This window comes from Petaurus breviceps, unplaced genomic scaffold (genome assembly GCF_028583685.1).
Source record: "Petaurus breviceps papuanus isolate PSGF00001 unplaced genomic scaffold, PetGlider_PUasm1.0 90895, whole genome shotgun sequence".
In the NCBI taxonomy this organism is placed as follows: Eukaryota; Metazoa; Chordata; class Mammalia; order Diprotodontia; family Petauridae; genus Petaurus; species Petaurus breviceps.
Window position 1 is genome coordinate 33,893,770 of NW_027187372.1, and position 26,894 is coordinate 33,920,663.

The 26,894-nt window shown below is 38.7% G+C and overlaps 1 protein-coding gene and 1 long non-coding RNA gene across 2 annotated transcripts in view; one reads left to right on the plus strand and one right to left on the minus strand.

Annotated features, from left to right (window-relative positions):
* On the minus strand, positions 1 to 26,844 carry LOC138151223 (uncharacterized). The gene is made up of 3 exons (XR_011165765.1): positions 25,906 to 26,844; positions 9,740 to 9,818; positions 1 to 110 (listed from the first exon to the last, which is right to left on the minus strand). It is a non-coding gene; the product is annotated as an uncharacterized lncRNA (long non-coding RNA).
* Positions 1 to 26,894, plus strand: part of LOC138151257 (uncharacterized) — a 102,224-nt gene that overhangs the window by 18,165 nt on the left and 57,165 nt on the right. The window contains exon 10 of the mRNA XM_069074772.1: positions 26,446 to 26,619. Coding sequence (XP_068930873.1) covers positions 26,446 to 26,619 — 174 coding nt within the window. The remainder of the gene's footprint in view (positions 1 to 26,445; positions 26,620 to 26,894) is intronic.

Consider the following 26,894-nt stretch of genomic DNA (forward strand, 5'->3'; position numbering starts at 1 on the left):
AAGGGAAAGTGTGATTACCTGTGACTTCTTGGTGTTCTTGGCTCAAACAAGACTTGCAGGTTTCTCCTTTTGGTGGAATACATCAGCTGGCACTTTTGTCCATAATTTATCTGAGGGGAAAAAAGCCTATGAAAAGGATGCTTCTGACTTAGTGCCTACAGTTTTATTTTTACATCCAGAGATTATAGAAAAGTGAACTTTTTTAAAGAAAGAAAAAGGTTCTGTACTTTTGAAATAATGTATTCATAGCCAAATTGTATATTTTGTTGTCTTGTAATTTAAAAGTTATTTATTTATGTCAGTGAGTGGAAGTTTTACATATGTACTGTGAAAATTCATATGTTTAAGATTTATGAAGAGAATCTTATTTTCCTGAAATAAAAATAAGGAATTGAATGATGATTTTATACTATCCAATTTGCTAAACTGTTTCATTACATGTGCATAAATGATACAACTGTTTATACTATTGTATAATAAGATTTTAAAATGAGATATGTTGTTTCCATCCAAGTAGTAGTTAAAACAAACAGGTTTTTTTTTAAGTTTACAATACAAATTTAGCATTGTCAAGCACTACTTACCTCACAAGATTGTTATAAGGAAAGCAATTTGTGAATTTTAAAGTATTTGTTGACTTCAATAAATGTAAGTTCATATTGTGGCTTAGAGCTTCTGACAGAGGTGTAATGCTGCTGTTGATATAGGGGAAGAGGGAAGATCAAGAGACCATTCGGTTTTCTGTATTACTCCAAAGCTCCAATTTCTTTCAGCACTGATTCATACCATGACCAGAAGCAGCCATAGGTCACCCATATGGTTTGCCAGAGTCAAGAAGGACAGGTCTACACATATTCTGTGGGATGGCCCAGTTTTAGAAAAATAATGATAATCATAATAATTAGAGCTGTCACAAATAGGATGGCTTGCTTTGCGAGTAGTGAATTTCTTCATCTTTGGCAATGCTTAAACAGAAGATGGACAACCATTTGTTGGCACATGCTTTAAGAAGAATTTAGACTAAATAATTGTGAGAATTGGCCTATTGCTAGGCCCTAGCTGACAAGAAGTGACTGCATGTTTGACCCCTAATTGACCCACCTACATGCTGGAATGTTCCTATGAACCCAACAGCTGGCTTGGTAAACTACATTTAGAGTTAGGAATGTATGTTAGCAAACTTCATCAAATGCAGGTCTGGAAGATTTGCAAACTATTAATCACAGAGTCCTTTTGGTTGATAGGGGGAGGAAAGACTTGCAGACCAGACCGCTGACTGGCCACCCTCTATCTCAGTCCCTCTGAATCTGCCCAGCAACAATAATCAGATAAGGGTGAAAGCCAGAAGATCTGGGCTCCTAATCAGGGTATATATCCCACTGTGCATCTTAAGTCACCTGTTGGACTATGGGGTAAGAGAGCATGCCTGTGAGTAATAAGCTGCCTGGCCTGTGACCCTTGGAGCTCTTTAGTTCCTTTTTAGTACCTCCTCATCTGTAATGCCCTCACAATAATCCACAGACTTCTAAGGATCCTTTTAGCTCAAGGATTTTATGATAATTCATTGGTCAAAACACTGATATTCACATTCCCTACTACATTTTTAGACTCAGGGAAATTCAACTCAAAGTATACCTGAACCAGGTACAAATATACTTTCATGTTTATTGATGTTTCTCTGTTAGGGTTAGCTAAGTTGTGACAGCCATAATGATTTCACAATGTCTGATTTATCATTTCTATACCTTGTTCATAGTAGATAGATAAGGGTATATCTGTTGGAATTTTTGCAGATTGCAAATGCCATCCTTTATTTCTGAGTGAACTGACATAGCTGACTAGAAAGTGTATCTAGAGAAAATTGTAAACTCCTTAAGAAAGGATACTATTGTTTTTTTAATTTTTTAAATTTCATTTAAAATTTATGAAATAAAATGCATTTCCATAATATAGTAGAATAGAATAGAAAAGATGATTGCACATGAAACTGTAAATCTATTATGTACAACTTGCTGTTCCTTTTAAATATATAATAAAGTTATGTAAACTTCTTTTCTTTCCTTTTTTTCCTTCCCCAAACCTAGTGATGGCTACCATTAGATACAAATAAGTATGTATATATAAATATATGTATGTAAAATCATTCTATATATCTATTTATCAGTTCCTTCTCTGGATGCTGATAGTATCATCCATATGTCCTTTGTAGTTAATTTGGGTATTTATAATAGTCAAAATGACTTCGTGTTATAGGAATGTAAATTTAAAGATCTTCCCTGCCCCTAGGTTAAGTGCACCTGGAGCCTATAGTGGGAGACTTGTTTCTCAGGAGATACTTTGTGATTGAGCAGTGGATCAAGAAGGTGGTTACATTCTCTAAGCCAGGAGAAGGCTATATAAGCCCTGATGGGAGGCTTTGCTTTGGGGCTCACTTTGAGAAGTGTTGTGTGATTTGACCAGATAAGACTCTGGGTAGCTGTTGTTGAGAGCCCCCCGGCTTTGAAAACCCAGATGTTGATACTTCCCTCTCTGGTAACTGTGATTTGGTATGGATGTAATGGTTGGACAGTTTGGAAGTCTGTCTGCATACTCTGAAGTTTGGGGTGCTGACCTGAACTAGGTAAACAATACATGTTTGATTGATTAAAGCTTGTTAACCCATTTTGAGTTGCTTTCCTTTAGCAAGGCAGAACCAAGAACCTTTGTTGGCAGCCACCCTGGGCATGCTGGGGTGCTTGCTGCTACACTTAGTCTCTCAAAATTGTTCTTAAAACAATATTGCTATTACTGTATACAATGTTCTCTTGGTTCTGCTCATTTCACTCTTCATTATTTTGTGCAAGTCTATCCATGTTTTTCTAATATCAACAAGTTCATCATTTCTTATCTCACAGTAGTATTCCATTATGTTCCTATACCACAGCTTGTACAGCCATTCCCCAAATGACGGGCACCCCCACAATTTCCATTCCTTTGCCACCACAAAGAAGGGTGCTATAAATATTTTAGAATACATATTCTTTTCCTTTTTCCCTAATCATCTTTGGAAATAGACCTAGAAGTGAAAGGACATGCCTCATGGTCATTTTCCTTGCGAGTCTTCAATTTATTTAGAGATAAAGACAACTCTTTAAAAATACTCAGGTTCATACTAACTTTATTTTCCTGCTTGCCTATGTTACTGTTTGTCGCTATTTTTATTTATACCCCAAATTTATAGCTACCCTTGCATCTGACATCCCAATCAGCCAAATGATGACTTAAAATACAGTACCTGGGAACTGGAAAAGTGAAACATCACTGACCTCTCAGAAACAGGACCTTTTCTCTATAAAAAGAAGCCAGTAAGGTATTAGTGATGTTGCAACCTCAGTCAGCTATCTGGGGATCTGTCTCTTTCCCAGATATGAGCTGAGCAGAAATTGCATGCCTCTTTGCTGCCTGGTTAGCTTGTTAGTGGATACTCAAATCAAGACACAAGCCCAAGGAACCATAGCACCCGCCTCTCTAATTCTCCTGAGACCTCTGACAGCTTTAAAGAATACCATGTAATAAATCTAATTAGGATACACTTGCACAGACTGTTCTTCCTCAAAGGTGTGTGTGGTAACCTCGCAGGTTACCAAAAAAATCACTCATTTAGAGGTAAATTGCTGTTAAATGTAGAAAATATGATAGACTTAAGAAATGATGAGCTGATTGATTTGAGAAAAACATGGAAAGACTTGAATGAAATAATGAAGAATGAAATGAGCAGAACCAAGAGAACATTGTGCACAGTAACAGCAAGTGTTGTTCCACGAAGAACTTTGAATGACTAAGTTATCTGGAGTATTATACTCAAATCAACTACAAAGGAAGATACTATTCACCTCCAGAGAAAGAACTGATAAATAGATGTGTACTTGGCATGGTTTTACATATACATACATATGTATATAATACACATATATACACACACACACATAAAATTTTGTGTGTGTGTATGTGTGTGTATGAAATGGAGGCCTTCTCTGGTGTAGGGTGGGGAGGGAGGGAAGGAGACATTTTGGATCTTAAAAATGTAACCAAAAAAAATTATTTTAAAATAAAATAAGATATATGGAATATACCATGTATTACTTCTACCAAAGGCAATAAATAGTTTAAGACAAAAAAAAATGTGGACTGGAGTTCTCTTTTTTTCATTCATTAATTTATTCATTCATTCAATAAACATTTATTAAGTACCTGCTGTATGCAAGGCACTGTGCTAAATGCTATGGATATAAAAAGAGGCAAAAGACAAGGAACCCTTAAGGAGTTTACAATCTAATCACTCCTTCGGACCTAAATAGACACTAATTTAACTGTGACCAGGAAGAGTGATTCTTGTGGTGCCTTCCTGGGATCTGAAAGACAAGCTGGGTTAGGGAACACGATTTTTTCCCTTTTGTTTCTGGGCTAGCATTTGTGTGTGTCTGACTCCTCTCCAAGCTTCTTGTTATGAATTGTCCCTGCAGACAACTGTAGAAAATAAACAAAAATAGATTTCTGGGAGATAATTCTGAGTGAGCAATGGAAATGGAAGCTCAGCAGTTACACTTGGAGTGGGTAGAGACTATAGTCAATGACCTGGATTCAAAAAGTTAGACTTTGACTCCAGGAACTGCTTCCCTTTGCTGTATGTGTGTGTGTGTGTGGGGCGGGGGGGGGGGAGATAGTTGTAATTTCCATAAACTTTCTGCTAGGTGATCGTTACTGAACAGAACAGAATGTTTTTGAGTTATGTTCGACTCTTCATGACCCCATTTGGGGTTTTCTTGGCAGAGATACCAGAGCAGTTTACCATTTTCTTCTCTAGCTTATTGTACAGATGAAGAAACTGAAGTAAACCGGGTTAAGTGACTTGCCCAGGGTCACACAGCTAGTAAGTGTCTGACACCGTATTTGAAATCAGGTCTTCCTGACTCCAGGGTTAGGGCTTTATCTTCTATGCCACTTAGACACCCTGTATCAAACAAAATAACCCACTGCTTCTGGGACCTCCCTTCAAGTCTACAAATAAGCTCTCATCTCCTTAATATTTAACAAAACTTCCCTTGCCCCTGTCACCTCTAAGTATCATCTATATTCCTCTTCCCTTCCTGCCAAATTCCTCTAAAAACTGGTTTACATTCAATGATTCATTTTTTCATCTATTTGCTTCTCAACCCTTTGCAGTTTGACTTCTGACCACACTGCTCTCCCAAAATTGCTCCTTCAAAGGTTTCCAATGACCTTGTTTGCTAAATTTAATGTCCTTTTCCTAGACTTCATGATTTTTTTTTACTTTTCTACATCATTTAATGCTGTTAACCAGCTACTGTTTTTATTTTCTCTCTTTCCCTTGGCTTCAGTGACACTGCTTTCTGTTAAGTTTCCCTTCTACTTGTTCACTGCTCCTTCTTGGTCTCCTAAGCTGGTTCACCAATTTACTTTTGAAAATGTTATAATCCTAAGTTTCTATCATAGTTCTCTCCTTTAATAATCTTATCCACTCACTTGACTTCTAAATCTACATAGCAAGACTTAATCTCCCCTGAGTGAGAGGCCTGCATTTCCAACAGATTTTCTCTACCTGGACAACTGATGGTATATAGTATTCAACCTGTCCAAAATTAAATTTATTCTTCCTTAGTCTGACTTTTAAGACTATCCACAATCTGGTTCCCACCTACTTTTCCAGTATGGATATTACTGAAGCCTGGAGTCAGGAAATCTGGAGTTCAGATTCAGTCTCTGACATTTACTATAACTGTGTGAACCTGGGAAAATTGCTTAACCTCTCTCTGCCTCAGTTTCCTCAACTGTAAAATGAGGATAATAATTGTACCTACCTCGTAGGGTTGTTGTGGGGGTCAAATGAGATGATTTGTAAAGCACTTAGCACTTGGCATGCAGGTACTTAACAGATCTCTCCCTTCCTTCCTTCTTTCCTTCTTTCCTTCCTTCCTGACTCCAGGCTCAGCCTTCTACCCATTTCCTCACCTAGCTGTTTCTATGTAGTTGGCACTTAATATATGTTCACTGGATTGAACTGAATAATTATAATTTGAAATGGAAACAGTATTATATGATACCAGTATAAAAGGATTTGTCCTATCATTCACCAACTGTTAGTTTTTAAGTTGTTTCCAGTTCTTTAAAAAAAAAAAACAATGCCAAAATATTACAAATAGTGACACTAATTTGTTTTTAAAATAACTTTTTTTCTTTTTGGTGATACTCCCAATAATGAATACATTTATAACTTTTGTGGTGACAGATTAAAATGATTTGCAGAAATTATCTCTTTAAATGGATTGGTCTGTGGTACTAAATTCAGATGTTGGTAGTAACTGCAAAAGATGATCTGTACTTGATATATAACACTGATCTGAGAGATTTTTAAAGAACTGGTTGAAATTATAAAATGGGAAAGATATATAATTTGAATCCCTCCTATAGAATTAGAGAATAACCAGTGTCTGACATATAAGGTAAACTGATGGAATCAACAACAAAGGGTAATACTTTTGCACATAACTTTTTTGGAGAAAGGCAGCATGGTTTCTATAAAAGAAAATCATGCCTAATTATCAATGTTTTCTAAGGAGGCAATTATGCTTATAGACAATGGGCAACCCATGGGTATCTATTTAGACTTTCTAAAAGACACTCACATTGCAAGTCATTCTGCCAAGAGCGGTAGAGCAGTCAAGAGGATGGCACTAACCATGCCAATTTTGCTAGTTTGTTAGGAATTTTATTCAGCTTGGGTTTTGAACCAAGGAATGAATACACACTCGTGCCTGGTTGATATGGCAAATATTGTTAGCAGAAACATGTACATTTTACTCATAGTCATTTCTGAACTCCAGATTCCCAAACACACTGGAACACATCTGCTAAGGTCAAAACTAAACTTCCCTAAACTGTGATCATACAGGAGCTATTACAAACCTCATTTGGATGGCTTGTCAGCTTAGTGTTAGGAGCTCTAATGAGTGGGAGAGTACCAGGCAGCATTATAGCTCAGTGTTACAATTCTATCTAGAGTCTACAGATGTCTTTGAATTTGATCTAATTCTAAAGGACTGGTTAAATATAGTATGACCTATGGCCTTGGGCTCTCCAAAGGACTCTGGGTGCTCATGGACAAGGTTTAATCCTTGAGGTCTGTCTGCTACAAGATCATTTTATCTCTTTGGCTTGTTGTTTCCATCCTGTGATTTTATTCTAGAGCACTCTCTGAAAAAAATTAAATTTAGATGTGACTCTTGTTTAGGTTTCCCCAGATATGGGTAGTAGAATCCCCAATTCCTCTACAAAACTCAATGTACAATATGGGTATTGGGTAGGGCTATTGGCATTATTTTCTCCCCTACAGAAAATGTGTAAGATTCAAAGAACTTACAGAAGCCTATGAAAACATGGAGAAATATAAAATATTGAAATAGCTCATGAATCTCCCCTAGAAGGTAAACACACTCATAGGGGAGAGGGAGAAGGGGAGGGTTGACTTTACCTTTATTACTACCTTTACCTTTATTTTCCTAAACAAAGTATTGCAAAAAAAATTTCACTAAGGTATCAAATATTTTTGAGTTCTCCGGTGGAATCTTTTAGATGAAGGCATGATCTTGCAGAAATTTTATAGACAAGCCTATAAGGACATTAAACACACATAGAATAGGGAAGATAAAACATCCCCAACAGCTGCCTCAGGGTGGAGGTCTTATCAGGACCAGATGTGAAATACAAGCATAAGAAAGGAGCAACTCCAAGAAGTTAGAATGTGGATCCTGATAAAGAGAGTGCAGGTATGTTGCTTCTTGAAAGACAATCTTTCAAAGGCATATTACAAAGACTTTCAATGGCCAGATCTACTAGAGAGGACCCCAGATGAAAACTCTTTTTTTTTTTTTTTGAGAAATTGAACTACCATGTAATTGCTATTGATAGGATGTGAATTATAGGAAGAAAAAAAAAGAAGGTATAAGAGGTAGGTCATTTCTTTGGATAAAGAGTTAGGTTTTCTAGGGTGCTGGGGCTTGTCTTAATGTTTTCAAAAGGTGGGATGCACAATGAAACCTCCAAATTTATAAGATTTAGGAGCCACTAGATAGTGAAATTTTAACCTGATTTAAATTTAGGTTTAAATCTTAGCATTTTAAAAGAAAATTAAAACCAAGAAAATCTTATGAGTTCCACTATAAGTAAATGTAAGGCAATACATTTTTAGAAAAATAAATCTCCTCCTCAAAGAAAAACAATCAAAACTAAACTTATAGCATAATTCACATATGTGATCAGTTGTTACACAAGAAAGGGAATTTGGAATAACTTTTGGCCAATCCTTGAAGACAACAAGCCAATGTGCTGCCATGTCTAAAATGAGCACACAATCCAAGGGATCATCAAGAGAACTTTGGAAATGTGATTCAATTCAATAATCCTTCTTTATCCAGATTTCACCACCATGCCTCAGCTGCCTTCTCCCTCCATCTCTGTGGTCCCCTTCTCCCACTGGTTTCCTGGAACCTCCTTTATGAGGAAGGCCAGTCATCCTTCATTCTTCATCACCACCTTGCTACATCCCCTCCCCATCACACACTTGCCCTTAGCTCCCCTGTTATGTACTGACTTTTCCCATTTCCCTTATTAGAATATAAGTTCCTTAAAGGCAGGTACAATCTTTCTCTTTATTTGCACTGGTATCCCTATCTCCTGCCTTGGGGTTTGGCACTTTGTGAGCACTTAATAATATTTATTTTTACCTACTAAATAAGCATTTATTTACCTCTTACTACTGGCCAGGTACTATGTTAGGTGCTGAGGATACAAAGGGAAAAAAAAACCCAGTCTCTACCCTCAAGGAGCTTGTGTGTCCATCCTTTCAAAGAGGACCAATGATATCATGGGGTGATGTCTTGACTTGTGAGTGAAATAGATTTAAGTGAGGCAGAGTCGCACAAAGTCGTGGACCTCACTCTTTCTTCCAGTCATGGCAGGACAAAAGTTAAGACGATTAGCGATGGCGTGGGATGCAGTGAATGACCTTGGTGTCTTCAATATTTTACTAAGCTCTAAGCACACCACAACACCTGCTTCAGCCACCTTCATGGCCACTGGAACAAATTGTTGTCATCTGCCCATTATGCTGGGGAAAGTTTTGACATGCTTGGGATAGAAACCCCCTAACATACTGACAGATTTGAGACCTGTAACTTACCCTCAGCTTGATTTAGCCCATCTGCCAAGATGGTTTACCATGGTGTGACTGCTGTGCATGCTACAGCTTCTTGGAGCCACAGATGAGAGTTGGGTGATAAGTGGACACGAAAGGTGGATGAGTAACCCTGAAAAGGACTCAGCAAGTCCTCACACCAGAGGTGCTGGTTCTCCATGAACCCCCATACACACCCAAAGAGTTTATATTTTATTAGAAGGAAACACCATATACATAGAAAATGAAATACTTAATATGAAATAACACCCCCTGGCTCCCCTGAGTGCACACTGCCCTTCCAGCCTCCCACCAGTCCTGCACGACGACCAGATACTCGCCACTGCCACATCCTATTCTGAAGATAACTTCTACTGCCCAGACTGTCAGGAGGTGTTCAAAACCCCAGTGCAGACTACAGCCTATCAGCATGTGTTTTTTGTAGAAAATGTTTCCTGACTGCTATAAGAAAAAGTGGGATACACTGTCCCCTCTATTATAGAAACTTACCTAAAAGACAGCAACTGTGTCCTGAACAGGCCCTCACTATCAAAAATATCATGAAGAAATTTTCTGGTAGCTGCAGATGCTGTGCAAAACAGATAAAATTTTATTGCATGTGACATCATTACAAATCTTATAAACAGTATCAGGATGAATAGAGTGCATCTTCCATCATTCCAAACTTTTAGACCTCTCAAGATTTAGTAGGAAATAGTACAAGGAGGGAAACATTTACTTCTCAGAGACCTATCAAGGAGAGGCAAATCCTCCTAGGCATCTGTAATGGGAATGCAAATTTGGAAGATCTTCCCTGCCCCTAGGCTAAAGTGTACCTGAAGCCTGGGGTGGGAGGCTTGTTTTTCAGTAGATACTTCTTGATTGGCCAGTGGGTCAATAAGGTTGTTACAATCTCTGAGCCAAGAGAAGGCTATATAAGCCCTGATGTGTAGCTTTGTTTTGGGGGCTCACTTTGAGAAGTGTTCTGGGATTTGATATGGATTCTGGGAATCTGTTGTCCAGAGGCCCCCCCCCCTCCCCCCCCTTTGAAAAACCCAGATGTTGATTTGGTATGGATGTAATAGTTGGACAGTTTGGAAATCTGTCTACTTGATCTGTTTCTGTCTTGATAATTCTGTCTGTATATTCTGAAGTTCGGGGTGCTGACCTCTTTCCCCTGAACTAGGTAAATGATACATCTATGGCTGATTAAAGTAAGCTTGTTAACCCGTTTTGAGTTGCTTTCCTTTAACAAAGCAGATCCAAGAACCTGTATGGGCAGCCACCCTGAGGATGCCGGGGTGCTTGCTGCTACAGCATCCCACATATAAGTTTCTCTTGTGTCAAGAAGCAAACTTTACAAGATAGAATTTACTTGGTCATTATAATAATAGTCCCTTCTTTTGACTGTCCCTATGGGTGATATGTCCTATTTGTTTATCTCTTCCAAGGGGAGATCCTAGACAGATTGCTAGAAATTTTGCTAGCCATCTAAATCAAAGACATTGTGGAGAATTTCTGAATCTTCAATCTGATGAAAAAATACTATATCAAACTGCTATTGAAGAATTTTATCAAGTAAATTTTTGAAGGCTTTAATCATTTGCATCTTCTATCAGCAAGTGCCATCGTTAAGTGAAAAACTACATGAATTTATGTTTCAATAACCTGCTATGTATATTAATATAAAGGAATTCAGTCCAAAAACAAAACATAATATAGACAAAATAATTTCAGGGCAGAGGACATTAGCAAGTAGGGACATGAGTATAGGTTTCCTATAGAAAGTGGTACTTGAATTGGGCTTTGAGGGCAGCTATGGATTTGAGAGGGTTGGGGTGAAAAAAGACTGAATTCTAAGAATGGAAATAGTCTTGCAAGGTTAGAGAGATGGAAGACACAATGTTTTGTAGGGGGGAACAGTAAGTGGAACGGTTTAGCTAAAAGGTAGAGTGCATATATTGTAAGATGATCAGCTGTGAAAGGCTTAACTTTTCTCAGCAATACAACAGTACTGGGGAAAATATGGTCATTCAATGAAATAGAGGATTTTCAAGCATTCTTGATGAAAAAACCAGAGGAGAAAATTTGACTTTCAAATACAAGAAGCATGAGAAGGTAAACAGGAAAAAGAAATCATAAGGAACTTATTAAAGTTGAACTATTTACATTCTTACAAGATAACAGATTAGGTGCTGAACTCTCCTAACATTCCCCTCCAAGCAACTATAAAATAATGCGTCAAATCAAATTTTGGAGTGGCAGAGCTAACAAAAAGTCAGAGTGAGATTTTTTTTTGACCTAAGAAAGCCTAAGAGGTCAGTAGGAGAAGTTTGTGGCACCAGGTAAAAGCTATCCCAAAGCCCACATTTGCAAAAAAAAAAAAAAAACAGTGTCCACAGCATCAGGAACTCTCAGCCCAGAGATGGTAAGGGAGTCAGACAAATGATCAGAAAGAGATTACAGGGGACCCTTTGCTGGCACAAGGTACAACTAGCATTGATTGGCAATTCTATTGCCCATATGCAGCTCTAGGTTGTAGTTCCAAGACAGAGAGAAATGCTGGTGGTCAGTCACAAGGGAGGTTGTTTGGTCACAGTTTCAAAGAAAAAAGATATAATATGCTAGTGCTTACAGCACTATATATATATATAAAGGACCAGGGACCCTTCCTAGATAAAGTCTAAAGCATAGACCAAAAAAAGCAATGACCACATCTCTCTCTGGACCACACCACCATGGAAAGACCAAAAACCTGCAAATCCCCAGAAATAGCTCTGAAAACAGAAGCACACACACAAAAAAGGCTGAAGCTTGGAACAATCTCTCTCCACCCCAAGATGAGCAAAGTCCAATTTCATTTATTTATTTGTTTGTTTGTTTATTCATTCATTTATTTTTTTGCCTTTTGGAGGGCAATTGGGGTTAAGTAAGTTGCCCAAGGTTACACAGCTAGTTTTTTTGTGTGGGTGTTAAGTGTCTGAGGCCGGAACCAAACTCTGGTCCTCCTGACTCCAGGGCCAGCGCTTTACTCACTGCACCACCTAGCCGCCCCTAGAGTCCAATTTTAACATAAAGTTCAAAGTCAAGACATAAGCTGGGAAAATGAGCAAACAACAACAACAACAAAGAATTTAACCATAAGAAAGCTATCGTGGTGTCAGGGAAGACCAAGACATAAATCAGAAGATAATAATATGAAAAAGCTAGAAAAGAAAACTGCTAATTGGACCCCAAACAAACAAGAATTTCTAGAAGAGTTAAAGAAAGAGATGAGTGGTAGAGAAACAATTGAGAAAAGAAAATGAGGGTGACGCAAAAAAAAAATGATGAAAAGAGAAGTAACAGCTTAGTAAAAGACACACACACACACACACACACACAAAATACTGAAGAAAATAACACTTTAAAAAACAGAATTGGCCTAATGGTAAAAGAAGCATACAAATTGACTGAAGTAAACTCTTTAAAAAGAAGAATTATCCAAATAAAAAAAGAGGTACAAAAGCTTAGTGAAGAAAATAATTCCTTAAAAGTTAGAATTAGATAACTAGAAGCTAATGACTTCATGAGACATCAAGAAACAAAATAAAGTCAAAAGAATTTTTAAAATAAAAGAAAATGTGAAATATCTCATCAAAAAATGGCTGACCCTAAAAATAAACTGATGAGAGATAATTTAAGAATAATTGGATTACCACAAAACCATGATTAAAGAAAGAAGCTAGATATTTCAAGAAATTATCAAGGAAAACTGCCCTGATATCTTATATCCAGAAGGTAAAATAGAAAATGAAAAATCTATCAGAGTTTTATCAGATCTTTCAGATGAAAGAACCCCCAAAATTAAAACTCCCAGGAATATTATAGTCAAGTTCCAGAGTTCCCAAGTCAAAGAAGAAATACTTTAAGCATCCAGAAAGAAAGAATTCAAATATTATGATGCCACAGTAGAGATCACACAAGATTTAGTGTCTTCCACATTAAAGGAGAGGATGGGTTGGAATATGATATTCTCAAAAGCAACAGAACTAGGATTACAACCAAGAATAACCTATCCAGCAAAACTGAGAGTAATTATTCAGAGGAAAAATAGATACTTAATGAAATAGAGAACTTTCAAGCATTTCTGATGAAAAGTTCAGACCTGAATAGAAAACCTGACATTCAAATACAAGACTTAAGAGAAGGATATAGGCAAACATGAAAGAGTAATCCTAAAGATCATAAGGGACTCAATAAAGTTTAACTGCTTACATTCCTATAGCAGAAGATGATTCATGTAACTCTTAAGAACTATCACTATAAGCACAGTTAAAAGGAGCTTGCATAGAGAGAGAATATAGATATGAGTTGATTCTGTTGGAATGCTCTACAAAAAAATTAATAAAGTGAGAAAGAAAGATGCACTGGGAAAAGGAGAAAAGGAGAGGTAGAATGGGGAAAATTTTTTCATATAAAAGAGGTATACAAGGAAGAGCTTTTACAACAGAGGTGAAAATGGGGGTGAGAGAGGGAGGCAGTCTTGAACCTTTCTCATCAGAATTGGTTCAAAGAGGGGAATACACACACACACACACACACACACACATATATATATATACACACATACTCACTTGTATATAGAAATGAAGCCTATACAATAACAAAATAGGAGAGAAAGGGGATAAGAGAAAGGGGAGGGAGATGATAAAAGGGAGGGTGGATTAAGGGAGACAATGTTTAAAAGCAAAATGGACTTTTGAGGATGCACAGGAGAGAAAGAGACAGAGAGAGAGACAGACAGACAGAGAGACAGAGACAGAGAGAGACAGACAGAGACAGAGAGACAGAGACAGAGGAAAAGAGACAGAGACAGAGACAGAGAGACAGAGACATAGAGAAAGGAAAAAACAGAAGAAAATGAAATGGAGGTAATATACAGTTAACAATAACTATGAATGTGAATGAGATGAGAAAATCCACAAAATAGAAGCAAATAGAAGAATGCATTAGATACCCAAATCCAACAATATATTGTTTACAAGAAACACACTTGAACCATTAAAACACACACAGTTAAAATAAAAGCCTGGAAGAAAATTAATACTCTTCAGCTAAAGTAAAAAAAAAAAAGGCAGGGGTAGCAATCATGATCTCAGAGCAAAAGCAAAAACAGACCTAATTTAAAAAGATAATCAGAGAAACTACATTATTCTAAAAGGCAGGCAATGAAATAATGGCAAATTTTTTACAGCAAGTTTCTCTGATAAAGGTCTCCCTCTCAAATATATACTGAGTAAAGAACTGAGTCAAATTTATAAAACTAAGAGCTATTCTTCAACTTATAAAAAGGTATAAACAGGCCATTTTAAAAAGAAATAAAAGCTATTTATGGTCATAAAATACTCTAAACCACTATAATCAATAATTTCCCTAATCAAGAGAAATAAAAAGTGGGGCAGCTAGGTGGTGCAGTGAGTACAGCACCGGCCCTGGAGTCAGGAGGACCTGAGTTCAAATCCAGCCTCAGATACTTAACACTTACTAGCTGTGTGACCTTGGGCAAGTCACTTAACCCCAATTGCCCTCCAAAAAAAAGAGAAATGAAAATTAAAACAACTCTGAGGTATCACCTCACACCTATCAGAAATGACAAATGCTGAAGGGGATCAGAGTAAAATAGGTATACTAATAAACTGCTGGTTAAGTAGTGAACTGGTTTAATTCTGGAGAACAATTTGGAACTATGCCCAAAGGGTTATAAAACTGTGTATACCCTTTGACTGAGTAATACCACTACTAGGTCTGTATCCCAAAGAAATCAAAGAAAAACGAAAAAAGGTGCTATGTGTACATAAATATTTATAGCAGCTCTTTTTGTGGTGGCAAAGAATTGGAAATCGAAGAGATGTTCTTCAATTGGGGAATGGCTGAATAAGTTGTAACTTTGATGGAGTACTATTGTGCTATAAGAAATTACAATGAGAATGTTTTCAGAAAAAAAAAAAACATGTTAAGACCTATATGAACTGACCCAAAGTGACATGAGAAGAACTGGGAGATCATTGTGTGCAATAACTGCAATGTTGTAATGATGATCAACTATGACAGAGTTGGCTACTGATGAAAAAATGCTACCCGCCTTCAGAGAATGAATTGATGAACTCTGAGTGCAAGTTGAAGAACAATTTTCTCATTTTCTTCATTTTTCTTGCTTATTTCTGGAATCTGGCTAATATGGAAACATGTTTTGTATGTGTACCTTGGGCAGCTAGCTTGTACAGTGGATTAAGTGCCTAGACTGAAGCCAAGAAGCCTCATCTTTGTGACCTCAAAGCTGGTCTCAGACATTTACTAGCTATGTGATCCCGGGCAAGTCACTTAACCCTGTTTGCCTCAGTTTTCTCATCTATGAAACGATCTGGAGAAGGAAATGGCAAACCACTTCAGTATCTTTGCCAAGTGAGGATCACAAAGAGTCAGACATGACTGAAAATGACTCAACAACAATAGTAAAATGAGTAATTTACACTTTATGTTGTTTTTAAGTATTCTCAAGTTAATCCCCAGTTACATGCTTCATTTCCTGCAACTCAGAACCAGGACCCAAGTACTCCGCCTCCAAAGTCAACATTATTTCCATTGTACTACATTGCCTCCCTCTTGCTTACCACCCTTGTGACCTTGAGCAAATTGCTTATATTCCCTGGGTCTTGTATCCTTATATATAAAATAAGGTCATTGAACTAAATGGCCTCTGGGCTATATCTACCTATAGATTTATGATGTTGTGACTCCCCCTAGTGAAAGCAAATGGTATTAATACAGCTCTAGTTTATCTACCAATGCCCCACCCTGCAGGGATGCAAACATCTTGTGGACTGGACAGAAGAAAATATATGACAATGGATGGAGGAGCAACCAATCAATGAAGGGGCCTGATACAAAGTTACCTGAAACAGAAGAGAAAGGTGAGAAGGCAAGAAAGCCAAGACAGAAAGATATCCCATCAATGAGACTCATAAAGAGAGAAGGAAAAATGCATAAATGATTTAGAAAAGGATAGACCATGAATAGTGAATGTTATGCAACCTGAAAACCCCAAAAGGAAAAATATCTGAGATTCCTAGAGATAATAGGAAAACAGCAAGGAATCCTGTAATGGTTTAGAAAAGAAATAAAGACAATTTTTTTAAAATGATTGAAAGAAGAAATAATTGTGCAAATTAGGAAAGATCAAAGGTTTTAAAGAAAAAATCAACAATGCTAATAAAAGATTATGTAAGTTGATAAACAATGGAGAATCTCTCCAGACCAGTAGCCTCTGGGGAAAAAATAATAAAAGAATGGCAGATTGATAATTCAAAGACAGAAATACAGAATAAAATTTGACAAATGAATTTAAAAAAAACACATTGGAAGAAAACAAGAGTTCTATAAAAGCAAAAATGATTGACTTAAATGAGTAAATACACAGAGATAATTTAAAAATCATGTGTCACCCAGGAAAAAATGATTAATTTAAAAAAGACATCCCCAATTAGACAAACCCAACTAGCTTTCTAACATCTCAAAATGAATGTCCAGGAGACATCTTAAACTCTACATGTCCAAAACATAACTCATCATCTTTCTCCCAAATGTTCCCTATGTCCTACCTTCCCTATTACTCTAGAGGACATAAGCATGTTCCCTGTCCTTCAGGCTCACCAACTTCCTGTGGGCCTCCACCTCTCACTAACTCTCACCACTCACATCCAATCTATTCCCAATCTATTACCTGTGATTTCAACTTTGCAATATCTCTCATATGCCCCCTTTTTCTCCTCTGACACAGCCACCACTCACCGGACTCTTGCAAAGCCTGACAATGGGTGTGTCTACTTCAAGTATCTCTCTACTCCAATCTATCAGCCCCATTCAGTCACCAAATAGATTTTCCTAAAGTACAGATCCAATTATGTCAGCTCCCTACTCAATAAACTCCAGTGGTTATTGAGGAAAATCAAATTCAATATCTCAGAATTATTACTTGTGTAGGTGAAATTAGATTTTTGAATATGATTTTCCAAAACTCAAACTTCCTGGAAATTTGACCTTAATCGTCAGTGACAAAAAGATGAATTTTCAAGAAAATGGAGGAATTTAAGTCACTTCTTTAAAAGAAATCATATGGGGGTATTTAACAAGCAAACACTTCAGACAAAAGTCATGTAAGAAAATTAAATGGGGGGGGTGGAGCCAAGATGGTGGCACAGAAGCAGGAAAACTCTATGTGTTCACCTCATAACCACCTCAAATAGCTATAAAAATGATTCTAAACAAACTTTAGGGCTACAGAACCCACAAAGTGACAGAGAGAAACAAATCTCCTGCTGAAGACAGCCCAGCAGGCAGACAGGAAGGGTCCATCACAGAACACTGGGAGCAGAACCCAGACCTACATGAGCCCATGGTTTTAGCCCCAGGGCGGCCTGACCAGCCCCAGCTGGAGGGACTTTGGGAGAGTGGAGCACCAGCAGCTATGGCAGTTTCCAGAATTATCAACCCATAAATGCCAAAGACAAAATGAGAGGTCAGTGAGGACTTTGGGAACAGGGGGTCCAGGAGTGTGGTCTGGCCTCTGCCCCCAGAGGAAGAAGCAGTTGAGGTGTGGCAGCCCTGCAGCCACCACCCCATGGCTGCTTCAGAGCTCCTGGTCTGCAGATTGTAGGGGGACCAAGCACCCAGTCTGAGGGTTAATCGTTCCTGCTTTAACCTGTTTGGATCTGGATCGCTATCTAGGCTGGAGGTCCTGGGGTGTGTGACCAGGTGCCAGAGTCATTGGAGGCTTCAGAGAGGGCACACAACTAATAGCTCTGGCGGCTGAAAAATCCCCAGTGATTTGGGACAAAGCTCTCCTCTATGGAAGCAGAGTTCTACTGTGTCAAAAAGCTCAAAAGTCAAGTAATTGAGTGGCAACATGAGCAAGCAAAGGAAGCAAAGCCAGCACAGCAATCTGACTTTAGATTCCTATTTTGGGGACAAAAAGGATCAAAGCATGAAATAGGAGGAAGACAACAAAGTCAGAACTCCTTCACCAAAAGCTTCCAAGAAAAATATGAATTGGTTACAAGACATAGAGGAGCTTAGGAAGGATTTTGAAAACCAAATAAGAAAAGTGGAGGAAACATTGGGAAAAGAAATGAGAATGATGCAAGAAAATCATGAAAAGAGAGTCAATAACCTGACTGAAGAAAATAACACCTTAAAAATAGACTAACTCAAATGGCAAAAGAGGCCCAAAAAGCCAATGAGAAGAGTGCCTTAAAAAGCCTAACTTGCCAGATGGAAAAAGAATCTCAAAAGTTCACTGAAGCAAATACTTCTTTCAGAATTAGAATGGAGCAAATGGAAGCTAGTGACTTTATGAGAAATCAAGATACTATTAAACAGATCCAAACAAATGAAAAAATAGAAAGCAATGTGAAATATCTCATTGGAAAAACCACTGACCTGGAAAATAGATCCAGGAGAGATAATTTTGAAATTATTGGACTACCTGAAAGCCATGATCAAAAAAAGAACCTAGAAATCATCCTTCAAGAAATTCTCAAGGAAAATTGCCCTGATGCTTTAAAACCAGAGGGCAAAATAGAGGTTGAAAGAATCCACCTCTTGAAAAAGTTCCCAATGGGGGCAGCTAGGTGGTGCAGTGAGTAAAGCACCGGCCCCAGAGTCGGGAGGACCCAAGTTTGGTTCTGGCCTCAGACACTTAACACCAACACACACACACACACACACACACACACACACACACACACACAAACTAGCCTTGTAACCTTGGGCAAGTTACTTAACCCCAAATGCCCTACAAAAAAAGCAAAAAAAAAAAAAAGATCCCAAAAAGAAAACCCCTAGGAATATTATAGCCAGGTTCCTGAGTTCCCAGATCAAGGAGAAAATATTACAAGCAGCCAAGAAGAAGCAATTTGAATATTGTGGAAACACAATCAGGATAACATAGGATCTGGCAGCTTCTACATTGAGGGATCAAAGGGCTTGGAATATGATATTCTGGAGAACAAAGGAGCTGGAATTAAAACCAAGAGTCACAGGGGGAGGCTAGGTGGCACAGTGAATAGAGGCCCAGCCCTGGAGTCAGGAGGACCTGAGTTCAAATCCGGCCTTGGACACAACACAAAAACGAGCTGTGTGACCTTGGGCAATTCACTTAACCCCACTTTCCCTCCAAAAAAAAAGAAACAAACAAAAAAACAACCAAGAATCACCTACCCAGCAAAACTGAGTATCATGTTTCAGTGGAAAATATGGTCATTCAATGAAATAGAGGACTTTCAAGCATTCTTGATGAAAAAAACCAGAGTTGAATAGAAAATCTGACATTCAAAAAATTTGATACAAAGAGAAAATTTGATACAAGAAGCAAGAGAAGCATGAGAAAGTAAACAGGGTAAAGAAATCATAAGGAACTTATAAGAATTTAACTATTTATATCCCTACATGGAAAAACAATAATTGTAACTTATGAAACTTTTCTCAGTATGAGAATAGTTGAAGGGAATATAAATGCACATATATGTATGCATACATATATATGTCTATATAGGAGAGAATATGGGTATGTGAATACATATGTGAGTGTGTGTATATATATATATATATATGTATAGGTATACATAGACAGAGGGCATGGGACCATTTGAACAGGAAGGGAAGATACTTAAAAGGTGAAATTGAGAGGTGAGAGAGGAATATAATGGGAGGATATGAGGAGAGACAGAATGGTGCAAATTATCTCATATAGAAGAAACAAAGTTTTAATTCAAAGTTTTAAAATCAAATGTTTAAAAACATTATTATTATTACATGCAACTGGGAAATAAGATATGCAGGCACCGGGGTATAGAGATCCATCCTGCCCTACTGGAAAATCAGAGGGGATGGGGGAGGATATAGGAGAGAGCAGATTGGGGAAGGGGGTATTCAGTGGGATCGCTGTTTTGGGGTGGTGGGTAGGGGAAAGACGGGGAGAAAATTTGTAACTCAAAATCTTGCAGAAATTAATGATGTAAACTAAAAATAAACAAAATTTAATTAAAAAAAGAAAAGAAAAAAGGAAATTAAATAAGGATAATTAACAGCAAAAGAATAAAAATTGAAATCAGTGCTCTCATGATTCCAGTGTAAAACCAAGTTATTCTAACAACAACAATAACAATAAACAATAGCTTTCACATGAGTAAGGACCAAAGGAAAGGCTATGCCTAAGTGGGAAGAGAAAGGCATTGTTTGAAAGGAATTTGTTCTTCTGCTTTCCTATTGGGAGTATGGACTTTAAAAAAAAACGCCAAGTCAAATAATGTACAATGGCGACATCTACTGGATGAATGTGGAAACTACAAACAGGATTTAAAACGTTTTGTTATTTTAAATTCTTCTTGTCTCATTTAAGCAGAATTTCCTGCATATATTTGATATGCCTATATCATAAGAATTTTAACTTTGATTTTTCTGAATTTTGATTTTTTTTTGCTTTTTTTGGAGGACAATTGAGGTTAAGTGACTTGCCCAAGGTCGAATGGCTAGTAAGTATATTAAATGTCTGAGGCCAAATTTGAACTCAGGTCTTCCTGACTCCAGGGCCAGTGCTCTATTCACTATGCCACCTAGCCACCCCTGAATTTGTTTTTTATGATTGATGTAAGTTCATTTTTTCGTCTTAAACATGGTTACATTTATAATAAGATTAAAAAGGTTACAATTCCTAATTAATTAGTTCAGCCAAAAAATTACCCCCCTTTGCCTTCACATTCACTACAGCAAAAGCAGCACAAGTCAACCATATTCCTAGGACAGAGGCATTTCCTTTAAACCTCCACCACACCAACTCCACATAGATGAGGCATTATGCCAGTAGACCTGAGGATGACCTTCTTCTTGAACTCATTCAGCCTATATAAAATATTACTCTTACCATACCCAGGGTGATACAGCTAGTAAGGATATGAGGAAGAAAATAAACCCATGTCTTCTTGACTGTCGCCTAGTCTCAGGATCTGATCTAGCCTCCTAACTGGAAGGCGAAAACTCAGGACAGGAAGAGTTGGGGCAACTGGGTCTTTCCTCACATATTGGCTCTCTCATTGTGTTGGAGGATCCAGCATCTCTTTCCTTTCCTGTGGTTTTGTTTTTTAAAGCAATCGGGGTTAAGTAACTTGCTCAAGGTTACACGGCCAGGTGTTTCTGGGTGGGTGTTAAGTGTCTGAGCCTGGGATTCGATCTCCAGGTCTTCTCAACACTGGAGCCGGTGCTCTTACTCGCTGTGCTACCTGGCCGCCTCGTTTCCTGTGGTTTTTTAAAGCTCACAATGTACTATGGAACAGTGGGATATTCCAATACACTACTGGAATAATAATGTGGAATTGGGTACATAATTACATAATGTACTTTTAATGTACCTTGGTGGGGCCAAGGTGGTAGCTGCCTTATTTCATAGGACATTGCAAGTCTTATAGCCAACACTGCTGTGCCTTTGATATAACTGGAAATGATGTCAGCTGTTACCTTATATTTAGGTAGGTTTATAAAGAATTGGGTTTTATTTGAGCTTTGAGAACTCTTCAGTCATGTTCTTTGTTTCATATTTATGACAATAGGATTAAAGTACTCTTACCACAGAACATATCTGCATTTTCTAAGTCCTGACAAAAGTCCTATCTTTTCATCAGAGACAGAGGACTTTTTCTCCTACACTTGCAAAAATATGTAACTAGTATGTGTAAGAGTGCTACTCTTCTCACAATACTTTTTTTGGTTTTTGAAAACTGGTCTTTTTAAATTAAAATGTTATTTTAATATGTAATGAGTTTATTATGCTATTTTAAATATTTTAAATTATACATTTAAATTTTTAATATGATTAACTATTGATGTATATAATCCACATAAATAAAAGTTCTTTGGGGCCCTCAACAAGTTTTCTGAGTGTAAAAAGGTCCTGAAACCAAAAAGTTTGAGAACTGCTGCCCCAGAGGTAAGTCTCCAAAGCCCAAGAATGGCAGGGTCCCCACCCCAGACCACCAACTCTGCTTCCAGCCTGTTCCCTGTAATTATCATCCTGGAGAACAACTGCTGTAGAGATGTGACCTGGCAAATGCATCTGCAGGTACAGAAATCTCCTGCCTCCTCAGAAGCCAGAAGAAACTGGAAAAATAAAGTTCTTGCCACTGGAATTCTCAGCACTGGCAAATGATTCAATATCAAAAATTGATAAGAGTTTTATCATTGGAAATTACATTAAAAAAAATTCCTGGAGGGTGGAGCCAAGATGGCAGAGTAGAAGCATGACCTCCTTGCGGCTCCGGTTTCCACCTTCCCCAATCCATGTAAAAAGGGGACTCTAAACGCTGCAGAACCCACAAAATGACCCAGAGAAGCTAACCTCCCGCAATTGGCCAGCGCAGTGCTCTGGAAGCTGAGCCCAGCCCCACACCCAGGCTTTAGCCCCAGGGCGGGCCTGACCAGCCGCCAGCCAGAGGGACTCCAGATCACCAGCAGCTGTGGCCATTTCCAGATTTATCAACACATAGATGTGAAGGACAAAGTGAGAGGCCAGTGCAGTCTGCACTTTGGGACCAGCAAATAGGAGTGCGTGGCTTTTGCCCCTGGGGTGAGAAGCCACTGAGGTACCTGCACAGCCTGCCAGCACCACAAGTGGCAGCTTCAGCTCCTGGCCTGCAAAGTGTAGGGGGACCAAGCACCAGTCTGAGGGGTGATCACTCTTGCTTTAACCTGCTTGGATCTGGATTGCAGTCTAGGGTGGAGATCCTGGAGTGTGTGACCACCTTGCCAGAGCAGGTGGAAGCTTCAGAGAGGGCACCCATCTAATACCTCCAGCAACTAAGGAAACCCCAGCATTTGGGACAAAAGCTCCCCTGTCTGGTGGCGGAGTCCTACTGTGGCAAAAGCCCAGCGGTCAAGTGACTGAGGGGCGACATGACCAGGTAAAGGAAACAAAGCAGACAGAAGATGCCAACATTACACTCCTATTTTGGGGACAAAAAGGAGCAAAGCATGGAACAGGAGGAAGACAGCGAAGTCAGAACTCCTGCACCAAAAGCTTCAAAGGAAAATACGAGCTGGTTACAGGCTATAGGGGACCTTAAGAAGCAAATAAGAGAAGTGGAGGAAAAATTGGGAAGAGAAATGAGAATGATGCAAGAAAATTATGAAATGAGAGTCAACAGCCTGACTGAGGAAAATAACACCTTGAAAAATAGACTAACACAAATGGCAAAAGAGGCTCAAAAAGGCAATGAGGAGAAGAATGCCTTAAAAAGCCAAATTTTTCAGATGGAAAAAGATCTCAAAAGCTCAATGAGGAGAATCATGTCTTCAGAATTAGACTGGAGCAAATGGAAGCGAATGACTTTATGAGAAATCAAGATGCTGTTAAACAGATCCAAACAAATGAAAGAATAGAAGGCAATGTGAAATATCTCATGGGAAAAACCACTGACCTGGAAAATAGATCCAGGAGAGATAATTTTAAAATTATTGGACTGCCTGAAAGCCATGATCAAAGTAAGAACTTAGAAATCATCCTCCAGGAAGTTCTCAAAGAAAACTGCCCTGATATTTCAGAACCAGAGGGCAAAATAGAGGTTAAAAGAATCCACCGATCACCTCCTGAAAAAGATCCCAAAAGGAAAACTCCTAGGAATATTATAGCCAGGTTCTGGAATTCCCAGATTAAGGTGAGAATATTACAAGCAGCCAGGAAGAAACAATTTGAATATTGTGGAAACACAATCAGGATAACCCAGGATCTGGCAGCTTCTACACTGAGGGATCGAAGGGCTTGGAATATGATATTCTGGAGAACAAAGGAGCTGGAATTAAAACCAAGAGTCACCTACCCAGCAAAACTGAGTATCATGTTTCAGGGGAAAATATGGTCATTTAGTGGAATAAAGGACTTTCAAGCATTCTTGCTGAAAAAACCAGAGTTGAATAGAAAATTTGACATTCAGATACAAGAAGCAAGAGAAGCATGAGAAGGTAAACAGGGAAAAGAAATCAAAAAAGAACTTATCAAAGTTGAATTATTAACATTCCTACATGGAAAAACAATAATTGTAACTTATGAAACTTTTCTCAGTAGTTGAAGGGAATAGAAATATATATGTACATATATGAGGGTATATGGGCATATGAATACATATGTGAATGTATGTATACATGTTTACAGGTTGTAATGGGAATGTAAATTTTAAAGATCTTCCCTGCCCCTAGGCTAAAGTGCACCTGAAGCCTGGGGAGGGAGGCTTGTTTTTCAGTAGATACTTTTTGATTGGCCAGTGGGTCCAAAAGGTTGTTACATTCTCTGAGCCAGGAGAAGGCTATATAAGCCCTGATGTGTAGCTTTGTTTGGGGACTCACTTTGAGAAGTGTTCTGTGATTTGATCTGAATTCTGGGAAGCCGTTGTTGAGAGTCCCCCGGCTTTGAAAAACCCAGAATGTGGAAACCCAGATGTTGACTGGGTATGGATGTAATGGTTGGACAGTTTGGAAATCTGTCTACTTGATGTTTCTGTCTTGATAATTCTGCCTGTATGCTTTGAGGTTCAGGGTGCTGACCTTTTCTCCTGAACAAGGTAAACGATATATGTCTGACTGATTAAAGTAAGCTTGTTAACCCATTTTGAGTTGCTTTCCTTTAACAAAGCAGATCCAAGAACCTGTGGTAGCTGCAAACCCTGAGGACGCTTGGGGTGCTTGCTGCTACACAGGTATACATAGATAGAGGGCACAGGACCAATTTAACAGGAAGGGATGATACTTAAAATGTGAAATTAAGAGGTGAGAGAGGAATATAATGAGAGGAGATGGGGAGAGACAGAATGGGGTAAACTATCTCATACAGAAGAGGCAAGGGGAAATGGTTACAATGGAGGGGAAGAATAGGAAGGCAAAAGGGAATGGGTCAACCTTATTCCCATTGAATTTGGCTTGAGGAGGGAATGAAATACACACTAAATAGGGTATCTCACCCTCCAGGAGAGTAGGGGGGGAAGGGGATGAGAGGGGGGATGATGGAAGGGAGGGCAGGCGGGGGGGGGGGGAGGGAAGTTGGAAGCACCCACTTTTGAAAAGGGAAGGGATCAAAGTAGAGAATAGAACAAGTGGGAGGGGGGATAGGAGGGAGGGAAATATAGTCAGTCTTTTACAATATATCTACTACGGTATTGTTTTGCATTAGCCACACATGTATATCCTATACTGAACTGCTTATCTTCCCAGTAAGGGTGGGTGACAAGGGAAGAAGGGAATGAATCTGGAATTCAAAGTTTTAAAATCAAATATTCAAATATGTATGTGTGTGTGTGTGTATATATATATATATATATATATATATATATATATATATACTATTATCAATACTATTTTACATGTAATTGGGAAATAAGATATACAGGCACTGGGGCATAGAGATCCACTGGAAAAGTCAAAAGGGGTATGGGGAAAAATGTGGGAGAGAGAAGATTGGAGGAGGGGATATCCTGTGGGACTGCTATTTTGGGGGGTGGGTAGGGGAAAAACGGGGAGAAAATTTGTAACTCAAAATCTGGAGGAAATGAATGATGTAAATCAGAAGTTAATAAAGCATTTGGGAAAAAAAAATTCCTTACCATCTGCTTCATCGCTTGTGCTCTAGGGCCTTCCCATTCATTCATTTATTCTTTCATTCTCTCACAGTCCTGTTGTGTCTCAATCTGTGATTTCATTGGTGTAGAGAAATCTGGGTGTGGAAAATCTGTCTAGCAATGCAGATCTTCGTACCTTCAATACAGGTCTTCATGCCTCCAAGGCTGGCTTTTAGACTCATGTGAAAAATTACAAATAACCTTTAATTATTCCGAAGAGAAGACCATTTTTTTTAGATGGACCTATCCCACTGAATACATAGCAGAAGATCTCAATTCTTTATTTCCCCATTTCCCAAATCCTGTATCCCTGAGCTTTTTTCCCCCTGATTTACAAATATGCTCTAAATTGTAGCATAGTCTATTTTCCAACTCCTGCCTGGGTTTTGTTTTTTCCTGATTAACAAATATGATCTAAATTGTAGTATAAACCTACTTTGAAATAGACTTTCAGTGCTTTGGAATTACAAGTTGCAAGGTGAAGAGTCCACATAGTTCACAGAAGGGGTTCCCCTTTCTCTCCAGGAGGCCATGTACGCACCACAACAAAAACTAAATCACGATCTTGCTCTGGATGGAAAACCCGTACGGTTGGCTCTGATACAGTCGCTGCATAAGCTCCTCTGGCTGGCATTTAAAGCCCCTCCGCACCCGGCCCCCGACGCGACTTCCGCGTGCATTATGGCTGCCTTCCTGGCCGTTCCACACACAGCCCATTCTTTCTCCTGCCTCGGTGCCTCTGTTATTGATGGCTGTGCCCCGTGCTCAGGATGCCCTCTCCTAGCCATTTCTTCCCCCCCAAAGAACCTTCTCTGACGGGGTGTTGGGACTTCCTCCCTACTTGTGTGACCAGGCATTCGTTACATTTCATTTTTCTCCAGTTAGGCTGTAGCCCTTACTAGGAGCCTGCCAGGAGGCGAGGCTCGGGGCTGCGCGCTAAGGGTGCCTGCCCTGGGACGCTGACGGGTCTGCCC